Source organism: Papio anubis, chromosome 12, assembly GCF_008728515.1.
Source record: "Papio anubis isolate 15944 chromosome 12, Panubis1.0, whole genome shotgun sequence".
Lineage (NCBI taxonomy): Eukaryota > Metazoa > Chordata > Mammalia > Primates > Cercopithecidae > Papio > Papio anubis.
The window spans coordinates 108,851,793-108,869,442 of NC_044987.1; the positions used below are offsets into that span (position 1 = coordinate 108,851,793).

The following is a 17,650-nucleotide window of genomic DNA, read 5'->3' on the forward strand; positions in this document are numbered from 1 at the left end:
AGGTTGCGGAAAGTGAACTACCTTTCCCGTCGTGAATCACTCAGAACCTCCCAGCATCCTCTCTGTCTCTGGTTTCCCATCTATTTTTTTCTAAATCCTAGGCGAAATAAGACTTCATCTCCCAGAATGCCCTTGGTTAAGTTAACGGTGCACATGCGCCAGGAGGCGGGCCCTCGTTGACCCACAACCCCGCCTCCGTTTTGCCGCCGCCATTTTTTCAGAGACTTTCATCCGGCAACCGACGGGGCTTTTTTTCTTAAAGGAGAAGCGACAGCTCAAAATACTACCCCCTTCTCCGCGCAAGATCTGGCGGCGCTGGGGACAGAAAGGCCAAAGACAGGAAAGTGGGGTAGGGTGGAGGAGGAAGAACGCCCAGGCTACCTCTGCGGCCTAAAGAAGAATAGAAAGAGCCCTTGCGGCATCAGTGGCTCCTTAGGGAGGCAGGTGCGCGCGCAGCCAGTCTAGGGTGCGCGTGAGGCGGGGAAAGAGGTGCGATTTCTTGTCACCCGCCTCCTTCGCGAGACCTGCCCCTTCGTACTGCCCCTAGCGCGCATTGAACTCTGGAGGGGGGGAAAAGGTCACTTTGGGATTGTCGCGAGACAGCCGTTTAACGGTGAGAACGGGTGCGCGGGGTAGGAAACCTCGCGCGCTCCCTTTTAGTCGTTTCCTGATTGGCTGAAGGAAGGGGTGGGGGAGGGAACCTGGAACGTCGCTGCGTGTAAGACCGCGAGGGGCGGGGTGAGGAAGACTGTCCTCCTCTCCGATTGGCCCGCTGAGCGTCTGTGGCGGGCGCGCGCGCGCCGCCAGCGGTAGCAAACCTTGAGTGGCAGGGGGGGGGGGGGGCGCCCTCGGAGCCGGGCGGAGGGGAGGGGGGAAAGAGGAGCGCAGGGTGAGAGTGAGCCGCAGGCTTCTGGAGGCGAGGGGGCGGGGGGAGCAGCGCCGAGGCCGCCGCCTCCGCCTCCGCCGCCTGGGACTAGGGGGTGGGGGACGGACAAGCCCCGATGCCGGGGGAGACGGAAGAGCCGAGACCCCCGGAGCAGCAGGACCAGGAAGGGGGAGAGGCGACCAAGGCGGCTCCGGAGGAGCCCCAACAACGGCCCCCTGAGGCGGCCGCGGCGGCGCCTGCAGGGACCACTAGCAGCCGCGTGCTGAGGGGAGGTCGGGATCGTGGCCGGGCCGCTGCGGCCGCCGCCGCTGCAGCTGTGTCCCGCCGGAGGAAGGCCGAGTATCCCCGCCGGCGGAGGAGCAGCCCCAGCGCCAGGCCTCCCGACGTCCCCGGGCAGCAGCCCCAGGCCGCGAAGTCCCCGTCTCCAGTTCAGGGCAAGAAGAGTCCGCGACTCCTGTGAGTAACAGTCTTTCAGGCGGTGGGAAAGACCCCCCTCTGTCCGTACGCAACCCTCTCGGCTCCCGTAGCGCCTGCTCCACGTGACATCCTGCTTGCTCTGCCCCCTGCCGGCTCCGCACGCCAGATGTCACACCGTTTCCCCGGGAGCCTCCCTGCCTCCTGTCTGCGCCACCCTCCCTCTCGTACCCTCGCCTGTCGGGCCACTTTCCTACTCCCCGAAATCATCTTTTGACACACCCCTGCACTAGCTAGTGATCCACCTCCTCCCTGCCACCCGCAGGCTCATCCCTCTCTCTGGCATCCGCACCCCCTTTGTCAACCTATCCCTTTCCTTTAGGCGACTCTCCAGTATTACATCACATGCCCTTTAGGGAATCCACAGCCCGATTATAGCCTTCATAAATGTGTTCGCCCCACTCTTCGCGTTAGCTCAAGAGCCAGCTGTGCTAGTATGTTTATGTAGCTTTTTTTTTTTTTCCCCCACTTTTCTGAATTTTCACACCACTTCTCATTCTTTTGAGAAATCTGCCAGTTACTATGGTCAGGGTAAAAACCCACTGCTACGATTTTTAATATGGAGTCTTTCATATAAAATTATATGAGCATTCTTTAATGTTTGTTTTTACTAAGTAGCATATGTTTTATTTTTGTGTTTTATATTTTTAAATGTAGGAACTTCATCCTTAAAATTAGAATCATCTGAGAGGAATTACCTAGACGTTGTAGAGGAAACATGAACAGGTGGCCAGGAGCATTGTTTTAAATTGTTCGTCAAAATAATACTCATGTGTTAACACTGAAGCACACAAGTTTGTAAATTCTAGAAATTAATCACATTAGTCAATTCATGACTGAAAACATCGTTAGTGACCTTTGACTTTTGAATGAAAACAAATTAGTAAAAACAGAGAAAATTGAAGTGAGGGGAAGTCAGTTTTAAGTATTCCCTTTCCTCCAGTAGAGATAGTGGCAAGGTTTGACTTACAGCAGACCTAATAGATTTAAAACTTGAAACAGACTTTGTCCAAAATTAAGTTTAGCCTGTGTCTTGGCATGCTTGCCTTAGAAGCCTCTCAGAGGAATAAAATTCAGAGATAATCATATTGTGGTATTAGATATGCTTTCAAATTTTTGAATGTCAGCTAAGTTAACATAATTTAGAGAATTTATTGTAAGAACTGCAGTTCTGTCGACAGCAAAAATCTGTACTTACATGCATTTCATATAAAAATTTTATAGTTCTATATGATTTAATGTCATACATTTGAAAAGATACATGTATATCATTGACCTCATTTGGATCTGAATTACCTTGGGCAAATCCTTAACCTACCCATGCGTTAGTTTCCTCACCTATAGACGGTAATCTCTACCACCTGAGTTTGTGAGAATTAAATACAGCATGTGAAGCGCTAGACAGAATGCCTGTTACATAATAAATACGAAGTGCAAGTTGCCGTTTTCAGTAATGGTGGGATGGTAGAGCCATGAGTGGTCTGTAGTGCTGTTTTTCATGTAAATTATGCAAAATATGATTTTTTCACTTTTTAATACGTAGAGAAGGTAATATTTATAATATTTTAAAAATTTCCTTTTATTCTCACCTACCACTTGAAAGTTAAAGTTAAATATACCTATATCTCTTAAGATAACTATGTCTAAAATGGTACCTGCTGTTTGATTTTTTTTTTTTTTTTTTGAGACGGAGTTTTTGCTCTGTTGTCCAGGGTGGAGCGGTGGCACGATGATCTCTGCTCACTGCAACCTCCGCCTCCTGGCTTCAAGCGATTCTTCTGCCTCAGCATCCCGAGTAGCTGGCATTACAGGCTCCCGCCACCAATCCCGGCTAAATTTTGTAATTTTAGTAGAGACAAGGTTTCACCATGTTGGCCAGGTTGGTCTCCAACTCTTGACCTCAGGTGATCTACCCGCCTCAGCCTCCCAAAGTGCTAGGATTATAGGCGTGAGCCACTGCGCCCAGCCTGCTGTTTAATTTTTGAAGGAAAATAAACAATTTTTATCTAAAATAGTAATTTTACCTGCTGTTATGATTTATTTTTGCCCTGACTCTTGGTAACAAAGTACTAGTGGTGCTTTAATTCCATATAAATGTTACTGTTGTATATGGATGAAGATGACTTAATTAAATTCCTTCCTTTTTTCTGCACAATGTTCCTTGTGGGGAGGAAGAAATAAGTCTGAATTCTTAGCGCCACCCTCCCACCCCCGGCCATCCAATATCATAAAAGATAGTAGTGACAATGGTATTCTTCTTTCAGCCCACACATTATCTCTTGACGGTGTTTTTGATCAGGTTAAGCAAATTTTCATCACAATAGAGTTTTTGTTACACATTTTTACCTTATTCCATAATCTGGAAATCAAAGGAATGCTAAAGCATTTTAGCTTGGCAAACTTGTTTGATCAGTAACTGGGCCTGGTAGTATGCTGAACTAGGTGGTAGAAAGTAAAATGACACATGGCCCTCATCTTCAAGGACCTTGGGGTGTAAGGGAAGATGCGTTGATTAGTGGAGATATGTCACATGTGTGTATGGTATACAGATTTTCAGTCATAAAATACATTTTAAGACTTAGTTTTTTTCTACATAATTTAATCCTTTAAGATATTTCAAGAAGTTTTGAGTTCAAACCCTGGTCTAGTATCTTTTGACTTTGAATCATTTCTATTTTCCAAATGACATTTTGACAATTTTAAAAAGAAAGGTTTATTCTGTATTACTTGTTTGCTCTAGTCCTTTTTCCATATCCCAGCATTTCCCTCTATACAATCTTAGTAAACAGCTGTTGAACCTAATTTGATTCTCTTAATTAAAGTGATAGTAAAGTATACCATAGTTTAAAAGGTCAAGAAATAGATAGATTTGGATTAGTTGAAACCTCTGTTCCCATTGGAAGACAAAATAATAGAGTGGATAAAGCATTGGACTTTAGTCATAAAGTTTTATGTTCCAGCTTTGTATTATGCAGTAAGTGGCCTTGAGCAAGTCACTTAACCTCTTTAGATCTGCTTCATTTATAATTGATATTTTATAGATTTGTGAGATGAGCTTTATAGTTCCATATTTAGCTTACAGTTTTTATCATGTGATGTTTTTAACTTCTTTTCACAATGAAATATTTAGGAGTTATTGGGAAGAGGAAATATTTGTGGATTAAGGGGAAATAAAAATTTTTCATTATATGTGCTCAAGAGAAAGGCGCAGAGTTAAATGCTAGAATCATGATAAATTGAAGCATAGAAAGCTAGTAGGAAAAATAAACCAAATTTGAAGAAAGTTTATGTATCCATACTAAGAGTAAGACTGATCATTTGCTGTATGTTAGCCAGTAAATTGCAGTTATTTCAAGTGCACGTTTATATACTCTCTTTAATTTTTGAAATAAATACACTCCACAAAATATCTAGTAGCATTAGTATAGTAGTTTTTGCCTAAGATTTTTTTCTGATTCATCCATGTGTTCTGTTAATAGGGAATGAAATTGTCAAAGTAAGACTAGGTTAAAATATATAAGGCTTCTTTTCATTCTTACATATAGTAGCCGTTTGTTTATCCTGTACATTTCAGAACTCAAAACTTTAGGGACAAATACTTTTTAAAAATTCTAACTTCACTGTGGAGTAACCATATTAGTTAATACTGAGTATTTTTAGATATCTTCCTTCAGATTCCGATTAAGGAAAGTATTTTCTGGTATGTGAAATTCCATTTTTGGTGTATTTTCTTGGTAAAATTAAAACAGTAATAAACCTTTAGGTGACGTTTCTTGCTGTTTCCCTTTTAAAGGTCATGGATAGTGAGGATGACGAGGTAGTAATATTCTGAATTGAAAAAACTTACAGTTCTTTGGAGAAGCCTTCAGTTGTACAAGACTGAAATCCTGAGTGATCAGGATCTTAATCAATATGATGATAGAAACATTGAACCAACTTTAAAGGTTTTTGGGGAAATTTGTTATATAATTTCTCAAAAATTTAGCAATTATTTTTACAGTTTTTATTTAAAGATAGGATGATTAGCAGTTATGGTGTGTTAATTGGGACATTGGTAATGTGATTTAAAATAAAATTATAATACCAGTCTTTTAAAAAAAGTACGGAATAAACAATGATAAGTATTATTTCTAAGTAGAATAGATTTTTGTGTTTTTTATTTATAACGTTGTAACATAATAGAGTTTTTACTATATATAGGGAGTCTTCACTGTATTTTGGGAGGAGCAACAACAAAAAAACTTTGTACTGTTCAGAGATACTCTGTGGTATCTATATGATAAATGTTCAGAGCCTGTTGACTTTTGAATTTTAGTAGTAAGTATAGGAAGTTCATTATACTGTCCTCACCAGTTATGTATGAGAGAAATTTTTCTGAATTAAAAACCTGGGGATATATCTGATTTTTGGTGTTTTTTGGGATTTTTAAAAAGTCTTCAGGCTGTAACAATTTTTAAGTTCTTTACTGTTGCTTTTTAATTTGTAAAGAGCAAGTTACATTTACTTGTGAGGTCCATCTATTATTGCCTTTTCACAAGTACATTTTGATTTGGTTTTAACAAACAATTTTGGGTCTTTTTAACAGTTCATTAAGTTTTTATTATGAAAATTATTAAATATACACAAAATAGGGAAAATAGTATAATGAAACCGCAGTATTGATCACCTCGCTGAGATTTTGCTATGCTTACTATGTCTGTCCTCCCTGTTTTGGCAGAAGTACTTTAGAACACATCCAAAACATTTTCATTTCATCTCTAGTTAGTACATTTATATAAAATGAGAACATTTTCTTATATAATCACAATATAACAAAATAAGTAATATTTTCTTTGTATCAATATTTTAGTTAAAAACAGCTGTTTTGAATGATATTCTAGCTCAATGCTATCAGTTGTGGTAGCCACATGTGGCTATTTAAATTTACATTAATCAAAGTTAAAAATTCAGTTCCACAATTACTGAATGTTTCAAGTGCTCAGTAGCCACATGCGACTGCCATATTGGACAGTGCATATATGTTTCCATCACTGCTGAAAATTCTATTGGACAACACTGGTCTAGATGCTTTCTTTATGCTTTTCTGCAGGTGAACTTGAAAGAGATAAATATTTATATTTTCAGAAAATGTGCTAGATTGTTCATTAATGTTTGATTCTTATTTCTTTCAGATGCATAGAAAAAGTAACAACTGATAAAGGTAAGACTTGGTCATCCTTACCTCTAATGTACATTACATTGATTATCTTACAATCTGTTAGAAAGCCTCATCATTCAAATTGTTCCCCATTTAAAAGTAATTTTTATTTGGTAAAAAATTACTGGAGTTGTTAGAATAGAATCTATTTAGATGACAGCAGGTTTGGATAATAGAGTATTTCAGCATTATTTAGAAACCTAATAATGGCAAATCAAATTGTTTGATGGTAATTTATAGTAATTTTTTTAAGCCTTTTATTTTTAAATGAAGTAACAGACTGGAATGATACACAGTATACAGAATGAAGTGAAGGCGAAAATCTTGATGCTAGTGGAGATACAGATTAAAATTAAAGGGTGAAGAATGCTGAGTGTTAAAAGAATTCAGCCTGGTGAATAATTAAATTAGGTCAATATTAGGTCATTTTTCTTTAAATTTGAGTGTTCGCACACCAGATGTATGTATTAAATATAGTTTTCTGTTTTCCTGGATTATGACAGGAAGCTAATGTTCACTTTTTCAATACCTTTTAAAATACTTTATTCTGGCTTTACAGATCAGGTTATTAAAATTTCCCTAACATGTTGGACCAGTTGCTTATTCGTTTCATTTTTTTTTTTTCTAGTTTTTGGCTGTGTTCCTTGATGTTAAATTCAAACACACAGCATTCTCCTTAAAACTGGAACAAATATACTTTTAGGCACATTTAATTTATTGTGTGAGACCTTGACCCAGTCTTAACAGCCATTTTCCAAACTCCTGGAATCCACCTAGGATCTGAGAGTCGATTAGTTTTTAAGGTCTACTTATAGCCTGCTTCTATTTCTATAAAAGAATATATGTATATGCATTTTATATATCAGTGTATGTATTACATGTACATGAGAATCTTAAGGTTTTTCTGTTCTTGATAAAGAATTCTTCGAGAACATACAAGGCAAGTTTAAAGCCCGGATTTTGTGCCATATGGAAGAATGACAGTGTAATTAAGAACCAATAACTTGAGTTGGTGGTGGCTGCTTTGTAAATAATTAGATTTCAATGCTGAGGTTTCTTGTTTCTCTGAATTTTGGAATCTGAGGCTAATATTTCATAGTATACCAGGCAGAAGTTTTTCATACCTGGCATTTTTTTTTTTTTTAAATGTAGAAACCTTTGCATGATTATTTTGTCTAACAAGTTTTTTGTTCCTGTTGTTGTTACTTAGAAAATAAGTTATGTCTGCCAAAAATGGAAGGTCTCACATTTCTTATTCAGACATCAATTTGGAGATTTTATGATGTGGAGAAAATGTAGACAGGTAACAAGTCTAGAGCATTCTGATTAAAACGAAAAGCAACCTGCCTTTGTCAGAGCTGAAATTACCTTACATGTCCAGAGAAATCACTATGGGTTGCCTTGAGGCGAACGTGAAGAAAGGTGGAAATTTGGAGCCCCTTTTGGAGAGAAAAGTAGATGACCTTTGGGTAGATTTTTTTTTTGTTTGTTAAGTAGCCACAGGGTTTAGCCAGGCTGGTTTCGAACTGCTGGCCTCAAGTGATCCACCTGCCTCGTGTGTAGATGTCTTAAACTAGAAGTTGACATATTGGCGTGTTTTGTGGTTGTGCAGCTGTGGAGAGATTAAAACTACATTCTGGATAATTTGATCCGAAGATCAATCCCACTTTAATCTACTGTTTAAAGGCCCTGGATCTAGATATTCTCAAATGTCAATCTTCATATCTATTAGTTTACCTATTAAGGTAGCTGTTCAACTGTATGAACAGTAGATAGGTATATAAGAACTATAACATTCATACAAGATGTATGAATAAAGAAATGGAGGCTTGGGTAGTCGCTTTTTCCTGTTGTGTTTCATGTTTAGAATTCACCTTAATTACTTTTCTTCTGGTCATTTAACTTCTCAGTTATTCTGTTACTCTGAAATAGTCCTTATGTTCGATCTGCTAAATTTTAACTGAAATAACTCATGTTGATTTCAGAAGTTAAAGGTTTTTCAAAACTTTAAATAGGTTTTACTTTTTAGAGGTAAGACTGGCCCTCTGTTGTATTAATGCTGAAAAGATGTCTTCAAGATTGTTTTTACTCTTACTTACTCAAACCATCTAGAAATTGTATGCCTTCTTTGCGTTGAAGAGAAGAACCTTTGACATACACATAAACAATATCGCACACACAGAGTAGGCAACTTTCCGTGTTTTTTAAATTAAGTTGCAAAGTGTTACTTTCATTTTTTTAAAACTGAAATAATAAAGAAACCTGTTTTTGCTACCCTTTTTTAGCTGTGATTGGTATATAAAACAAATGGAAAGCTACGATGCTAAAATAGTGTTAATTCATTCAACAAGTAATTGTTGAGCATCCACTATGTGTCTGGCACTATTCTAGGCACTGGATTGTATTGGTAATCAAATAAATCAAGAAGTCAAAACAGTGTAATAATGTTTGGTGAAGTTGGAGTTGGGAAAGCTGAGTTTAGATGAAATGATAAGGGAATACCTTTTGGTGGAGGTGACACTTGAGATTACACCTGAATATATGCAGATAGTTAATTTGGACAAGGAACATTCCACACAGAAGTTAAAAAGGATAAAATGCTTCAAACTTGAAAGCTTAGTTTACCGCTGGGAGAGAATTATCTTCATCATTGTGGAGTTTCCAAGAGTGTTAGCAGAAATCTTAAGGGATGGAGACCTAGTTCCTTTTTAACTTGGCTTTATGTTTTCATTGTTTCTCTCTTTAGAACCAGTGTTGTACTTATGATTATAAAGTAAAAGAATGGTTTACCTACATGTAATTTTTAGTTATCCCGGTGTGCATTTTAATTTATTTCACTTTCTAACCTCTGACTAGATATGTTTTGAAGGCTAATTGTTTTTTCTCCCATCTGTTAGGTCCTTAATGATGAATAATAGTTAAAACTGCCTATCAAGATAAAATATAAAAATGAAGACTGGAATACCTTAATGTTTAAAGTATGTTTTAAGTGTTTAATGGAATGATAATAAATACTGTAGAATCAAGTAGATGTGGGCAGTGCTTGAGTTCTTAATGATAGGTTATTTATTGCAGAACTTTTCAGAAACTTCGATTTTTGAGTAATGTGTAGTGTAAATACCAAAATTTTGCAGCGATTACCTAACCTATTTGACTTATAAGACCCCCTTTTTAAACAACATTTTGTAAAACTGGAGTTTACAGAAACCATACTTGGAAATACTGCATGCTTGAAAATTTGATTATGTAAAATTCTGGATCTCAACCTTTTATTCAAAAGCATTTTACTCTCTTCAGTGCTGTTATGAAATAGTGATGTTTGACAGTGGTTACTGTGTGTCTCTGACTTGTGTAGTCAGGAAAAAAAAAGTCATCAAATTCATAACAGATCTCAGCATTTACTTAGATTATCTGGAGCTTAATTGTTAAGTATTTACATTATCTAGTTTATCATAATCAGCATACTATCTAATTATTACTAAAGTATTAGTTTATTTTCAGTATTTTTCCTCCTGTCTGGATGACATCGTCAGCTTTTTTCTTATGTTGATACAGTCTAATTTATAGCTGCATTTTGTTAAATTAGAATTAATTTGTTATTAACAGTTTTCATAGATTTCAACAGAGTTTTATTTTTCCTGTATTGAAATATCTTTGATTATCTTATCCTCTCAAATCAGTCTCTTGTATCCCATTCATCTTGGCCTCTTGTCAACTTGCAACCTCAACGTAACATCGACTGTTTCTACTTCCTTCACAGATGCATCTCTTTTATAGTATACTTTTTTGTTGGTTTTTCTTCCTTTCTAGTATATTTAAAGAATATTTTTATTATTTCTAAAAATACAGAAGACATATTTTCATGCTTTTTTTCCCATTCCAGTGAGAAAAATCTAACTTTTGTAATTCTTACCATTTGAGTTTGTATACAAAAGGAAGAATCGAGAAGATACTGGGAACATCGTTTTCACAATGCTCTCTTGAAAGATTTCGAATCTCCTTGCTAATGACCTAGTTTTCCTAGTCAAAATAAAACCTTGTAGGTTTTGAATAGAAAAGAGTTCTGAAAGGAAAATCTGTAGGTGAGAAAGGGCGTGTATAAGCCCAGTCTTAACACTCAGATAGGCTTTTAAGGGTTTTTTTGTTTGTTTTTGAGACAGGGTCTCACTTTATTGCCCAGGCTGGAGTGCAATGGTGTGATCATGGTCACTGCAGTGGTAATCTCCTGGGCTCAAGCCATCCTCCTGCCTCAGCCTCCCAAGTAGCTGGGACCACAGAAGTGTGCCGCCATTTCCAGCTAATTGCTGTTGATTTTTTTTGTAGAGACAGGGTCTCACTGTGTTGCCTAGGCTGGTCTGGAACTCCTGGGCTCAAGCAGTCCTCTTGCCTTGGCCTCCCAAAGTGCTGAAATTTATAGGCATGAGCCACTACACCCAGCCTGTTAGTTTTAACTGAAATATTCTCCTTTACCAATTAAATGATACTGTTCTAAATTTAAATGTAAGTTAAAAACAGTAACAACAACAAAAGCCTCTTTCCCTGGCTTCTCTTAATACTATTGAGATTGCCTAATATTTCAAAGCAAACTTTAATTATTTGTGGAAAACAAAGTGCACGTAATGATAAAAATACACAGAGTAGTTCAGTTAGGTTTCAGAAACTCAGGTTACTGACAATATTATAATGTTGAAGCCTCAAAGGCTAAATATATTAGATAGGCATTTTTGTTTGTCCGTCCTTCCTAATCTTTTATCTTAAGGTAGCAGTAACTGTATTATTTTTCTTAGTATGAGAATAATTTACTCAGACATCTTGTTCCATGTTGGGTGTGGCCCAGATCCTTTAATCCGTATTTCCAGTTCAGACATCCAGACCTCCTTTGGTTCTTCTTTCCTATTATTAATTTCCTACAAATAAAGATATATGTCACTTACCATATATGTGAATTGTGATGCAGGCTGAAAAAGCCTTGATCATCAGCTTATTAAAGTTACGGGATTACCTATCAGGTAAATGAGTCTTAACTTTATAATAATTTGCCTGTTACAATTCAACTTATTGCCATCTTCGACACAGTTATAAGTTTATTCTGTTATATATATTATTTTACATTGAGATCCTTTTTCCTGCCAAGACTACTTGAGAGTTAAAGCAGAATGCCCTGATAGAAGAAAATTGAAGCAGAGGAAACTTAAAATCCTTAGTGGGGAAACCCATATTCAGCCTGTACAAATCCAAAACCTTTAAGAGAGACTTATCTGTACATGAGGGCATAACTTACCCTCATTTTGAGATGAGCCTTAGTGGATAATAATCTCTGACAAAAAGGAATTGCCCCCTGACTCTTAAGTTCAGGAAGGAAGAAGTTCCTCTGAATTAAAACCAGCCAGAATAATCTAATGCTATCCGGGCAAAGGCTTCTTTAGCTTCATAACAAAACCGTCTAAAAACTTAATGGCTTAAAACACAGCAATTTATTACTTACTGGTTGGACCATTACCCCCTCGTCATTGGTCATTCAGTTCAGACTTGTTTTATATTATGGTGGTTGCAGCGCAGTGTTCCAAAATCCTGAAGACAGTAACTGCAAGGTGTCTTGAAACCACTCCCACAGTATAATCAATCAGTTGTATTTCTGTATATCAGCAACAAAAAATAGAAAATTGAAATCATAAAATCAAAAAATAAAATTTATATTAGTATTTACAACTCTATAAACAAGATATACTGCTCCATTTACTTAGGTCTTTAATTTCACTCAGCAATGTTTTGCGCTTTTCAGTGTATAGGTCTTTCAAATTTTTTATCCCATTTATCCCCCAGTATTTCATATTTTTTGATGCTGTTAGCTTAATCGGGATTCCCACTGTGTTTTAAGAGTGGGATTGATTCTTTAAGAAAGAAGAGGTGCCTAGATGGTTTGTGGATATCCAGCCATGGCTACTATATATTTATATTCTATTATTTAACCATTACCTAACTGAAGGACATTTGATATTTCTGAGTTTTTTTCCCCTGAGATTACAGGTGATTTTTAGAGAAATTCTATTAAAATGTTCCATATGTATATAGAAATGCACATATTTTAAGACATATACATGTACTCTTGTTTCTCCTCTCCCTTCATTTTATATTATATTATTTTATAAGTGGGCAGACTTTTGAATATTCCCAGGGTGAGCCCAATCATGTAAGCATTACACAACTGAATAAAACATAATCGGTGTTTTGGAAACTCCTTTATGCTCCTTCAAGTCAGCCGTCCCCAAGTGTAACTACCATTTTGACTTTAAATAGCAGAAATTGGTTTTGCCAATTTTTGAATTTTACATAAGTGGAATAATACAGTAGGCACTGTATTTGTATCTGACTTATTTTGCTCTTCATTTGTGACAAGTGCTGTGTTTGTCATAGATGGTTTATTTTAGTTGCTGTATAGTGTCCCATTGTGGGAATATAACCACAGTTTAACTGTTTTACTGTTGATGGATGTTTGGGCAGTTTTCTAGTCTTTATGACTAGTACTATGATGTGTATTTTTGAAATACAGTGTTATTGGGATTATAATTTACATACCATAAAATTCACCCATTTCAAATGCACAATTTAGGGATCTTGGTACATTTTGTGAATTGCACACCTATCATCACAATACAGTTTCAGAACTTTTTCTTCATCCTAATAATATCCTTCATGCCTGTTTATAGTTAATCCATTTTCTCACCCCCAACCCTAGGCAACCATTAATCTACTTTCTGTCTGTATAGATTTGGGGTTTTTTTGGACATTTTGTGTAAATGGACTCAGACATACAATTTGTGTTTGTATACAGGAAGCATTGCATGCAGGCAAGACAAATTTGTACCTAGAGTGTATTCCAGTAAGAACAAAGCACTTCCATCATGGAAGTGGTCCAATGTAGCGAACCTTGCATCAGGTGAGCTGGCTGATCACCCCAGTGATCCCATATCAGGGACTCGGTGTTGGTCTCTGCTGCTGGTACATTGGGCAATTAGCAGTGGCTATAGCCAGGTCAGCTTTGGTACAACTCACTCTGGGTTTGGTTTTCAGCAATCTCAGTTTTGCAGCTGTAGTAGGTAAGTATTGTTTTCAGGAAAGACACAGAAACTTTGAGGTCATTTTTGTGGTGCTTGAGCTGGGAATTTGAACCCCTGAGCACATCTTTTCTTTTTTTTTTTTTTTTTTTGAGACGGAATTTCACTCTTGCCCAGGCTGGAGTGCAGTGATGTGATGTGATCTCGGCTCACTGCAGCCTCCACCTCCTGAGTTCAAGTGATTCTCCTGCCTCAGCCTCCTGATTAGCTGGGATTACAGGTGCGTGCCACCACACCTGCCTAATTTTTTGTATTTTTTTAATAGAGACGGAGTTTCACCATGTTGTGTCCAGTCTTCACATCCTTTTCTTTATCCACTTTGTGTTTTCTAATTAGGAGCAGCCAGCTAATTTCATTATATCATTACTTTGACCAGAATGTTCTAAGGTATCAAATACATGATCTATAAAAAGAAGGAACTTCTGTCATTCATGACAACATGGGTGGAACCAGAAGACATTATGCTAAGTAAAATGAGCCAAGCACAGAAAGGTAACACTGTATGATCTTGCTTACATGTGTCATCTAAATAAGTATCTCATAGAAACATAGTTACTGGAGGCTAGGGGGTAAGGAGGTGGAATGAGAAAAAGGGAGATGGAGATGAAAAGGTACATACAGACTTTCAGTTAAATTGGGAGGGTAGGTTTTAATGATCTATTGCATTGTGTATTAGTCCCTTTTGAGTTGCTAGAAAGGAATATGTGAGACCGAATGATTTGTAAAGAAAAGAGTTTTATCTGACTCGTGGTTCTGCAGGCTGTCCAGGCATTGTTCCAGCATCAGCTAGACTTCTGGTGAGGCCTCTGGAAGCTTTCGCTCGTGGTGAAAGGTGGAGGTGGAGCAGGTGTGTCACAGAGCCAGAGCGAGAGAGAGGGGAGGAGGGGCTAGGCTCTTTTGAACAACCAGGTCTCACATGAAGCCATAGAGAACTCACCTATTACCGCAGAGATGGCACCAAGCCATTCATGAGGGATCCACCCGCATTACACAAACACCTCCCACATCCAATATTGGGGATCACATTTCAACATGAGATTTGGAGAGGACAAACATCCAAACTATATCACACTGCATGATGACCACAGTTAATAATAATGTATTACGTATTTCACAGTTGCTAAGTTGGTAAGTTGATACGTTCTATTGTTTTGAATGAAACTCTTATTAAGTTTTTCCATCTGTCCCCAGCAGCCACCAGATGCTCAGACAGAGAGCACCAGCAGGCGATGCAACTGCATGGGTCCCTTTATCAACACTGTGTACTTAGGCTACAATAAATTTATACGCAAATATTTTTCTCTGCTCTTTCCTTTTCTTAAACGTGTCCTCAACCTTAGTGCTACACTTGTATATGTCTTTCATACCCCAGAAAAAGCAATATGAACAGAACAAGGTTGTACTGTGGTTGTTTTTAATATATGCAGAACTGCTGCTGGAAGAGAGAAATCAATGAATAAGCCAGATATTGGGGATAGCCAAAAACAACACGTTTCGTGAATATTGAAAATGATCCATTTTATATGAACCAAGCTAAATCTAGACGGTAATAGTTGTTTTTATGTGCTGACAATTCCCAATTTTATGTTTGTAGCCCACTCTGTCCTTTGAACTTAAGGCCTGTTGATGTTTTACTCAGCAATAATCTTAGACTTGGTCAAAGCAGAACATATATTCTCTCTAGTGTCTCTTCAAGAAACAAAAAACCCTGATTTTTTTCTTTGTTTTCATCATCAGTCCAATTGTTCAAGTCAGAAATCTAGAATCCCAAATCCTTGGCATCTCCCTCTATCCCTGTTAAGTCATTCTCTAGTCCTATCTCTTCTGTTTCCTAAGTATTTCTTATATCTCTAATTCTTTCCATATTCAATGGTATTACCCTCTTTAAAGCCATAACTATCTGTTGCCTGGCCTATTGCAGGTTTTTAGCTGGTCACCTAGCATCTACTCTTGCCCCTACCTAGCTCATTGTCTAATCTGCAACGAACATGAACATTAAAAATGAAAATCTGATCATGTCACCTCTCTGTTTAAACTGTCTGTGGCTATTAGGGTAAGATCCAAGATTCCTGGAAGGCCCTTGTTAAACTTTTTCATGCCTCCTCAGCGTGATAAATGATGGGTTTTGTTATGTTTTCTCTGCTCCAGTCATATTTATCTTTTTTTCAGTTCTCAAGACATATACATGTACTCCTGTTTCTCCTTCCCCTTGTTTATCAGCTAGGTACCACTTAGTCTTCAGAGTTCACCATATTTATTTAAACTTAAATGTTGAGCTAATTCTTAGCTATAGAGATCATTAAGTTAATGAGCACTAGTTTTAAGAGCTGTGCTTTCAGAGAAACCATCCTTTCACCTTCTCAAACTTATGTCTGCGTAAAGTCTTAATGATTTTAGGAAGAACTAACTCACCTAATGTCTATACTTTGAACGCTGATGACATTACTTTGTGATTCTATTTTTTTTTTTTTGCTCCAAACTTTTAATATCTGCAGAAATTCTGTGAAAGCCTAATATTTTTTATCCTTTCTATCAGTGCACCAGTGACTGATGTCTGGCTTTGAAATCGGTAAGCCAGGAAAAATTATATGTAGATGGAGTAAACAGATAACTAGAATAAGAAAGAAAAATGTAGGTATCAATACACAGTGTTGATTTAAAAATGAGTAAACCGTTTTGGAATGTAAACATTCTTAATTTCTTAAATACAATTTTAAAATCTCATTTGGTTTTTGGTTTTTAATCACAATAAAATTTCTCTAGTTCTGTTTTGAAACATAAGGAAATACAGCATGTGGCTTTAGGTTAAAAATTCACTCATGGAATAATTCTTATAGGTGTTTCACGTTAGTATATTATATAAATGGGGCCCTCTTTTGGCACTTGAGTCCAAGGCTGGGTGGAAATGAGCCAAATCTGGATTGAGCCCTTGCACTGGCGCTTTCCTGTTCCTCGTTTATATGGTTAGGTGTGGTACAGTAGAAAGAATATAGACTTTGGACTTAGATATACCTGTGTTCAGTTCCCTCCACAACTTTTAATATGTGGGAAAGTCAGTTATTTGGTTTCTTCATCTGTGAAGATAAGAATAATAAATACTTGACAGGGTTATAACTGATTTTTGAGAAATGAAAAAATAAATATATTACCTGGCAGTTAATACTTAAGATTTGTTAGTTGCCCAGAAGAAATTTAAATACTTAGAGATTTGAAGACCTTTACATTTAGTATCTTCCGAGCTTATCAACTAACCACACCTTGTTTCTACAATAAAATAATAGCATTGATTATGTTAGAATGGCCCTTCTAACTTAAAGTATTCTTTTCATGACAAAGTGGCTCTCATCTTTTGGAATTTGATGGTTTGACTTGTTATATTAGTTATCTCTGGCTGTAAGATTGAGATAAATCATATTTCATTGTTTGCTATCTAGAAGAAAACATTCCTGCCAGTAGTATCAATCTCTTTTTTTCTTTTTTTTGGTTTTGAGACGGAGTTGTACTCTGTTGCCCAGGCTGGAATGCACTGGTGCGATCTCAACTCACTGCAACCTCTGCCTCCTGGGTTCAAGCAGTTCTCTTTTCTTGGCCTCCTGAGTAGCTGGGACTGGTGTGCACCACCATGGGCCTGGCTAATGTTTGTATTTTTAATAGAGACAGAGTTTCACCATGTTGGTGAGGCTGGTCTGAAACTCCTGACCTCAAGTGACCTAACCCACCTCCGCCTCCCAAAGTGCCGGGTATAGGCTTGAGCTAGCACGCCTGGCCTAGCATTACTCTCTTTTTGTCTCAGGTCATAGTATAAACCACTCTTACTTCATACCTTCTTCTTTCAAGAATGTACAGTTGGCCCTTGAACAATGTGGTAGGGTTGGGGCACCAACTCCCCCTCACAAACAAAAACCTGCATTTAACTTCCCAGAAACTTTACTAATAGCCTACTATTGACCAGAAGCTTTATCAATAACATAAAATCAA

General features: G+C 37.6%; 2 protein-coding genes across 3 annotated transcripts in view; one reads left to right on the forward strand and one right to left on the reverse strand.

Annotated features, from left to right (window-relative positions):
* LPXN (leupaxin) overlaps nucleotides 1-372 on the reverse strand; it is a 48,049-nt gene extending 47,677 nt beyond the window's left edge. The window contains exon 1 of the mRNA XM_009185989.3: nucleotides 22-372. Coding sequence (XP_009184253.2) covers nucleotides 22-80 — 59 coding nt within the window. The 5' untranslated portion in view covers nucleotides 81-372. The remainder of the gene's footprint in view (nucleotides 1-21) is intronic.
* A 415-nt stretch (nucleotides 373-787) lies between these two features.
* Nucleotides 788-17,650, forward strand: part of ZFP91 (ZFP91 zinc finger protein) — a 42,045-nt gene continuing 25,182 nt past the window's right edge. For both annotated transcript variants that reach the window (XM_003909804.4, XM_009185988.3), the window contains exons 1-2: nucleotides 788-1,342; nucleotides 6,532-6,560. In XM_003909804.4, the coding sequence (XP_003909853.2) occupies nucleotides 1,002-1,342; nucleotides 6,532-6,560 (370 nt within the window). In that variant the 5' untranslated portion in view covers nucleotides 788-1,001. The remainder of the gene's footprint in view (nucleotides 1,343-6,531; nucleotides 6,561-17,650) is intronic.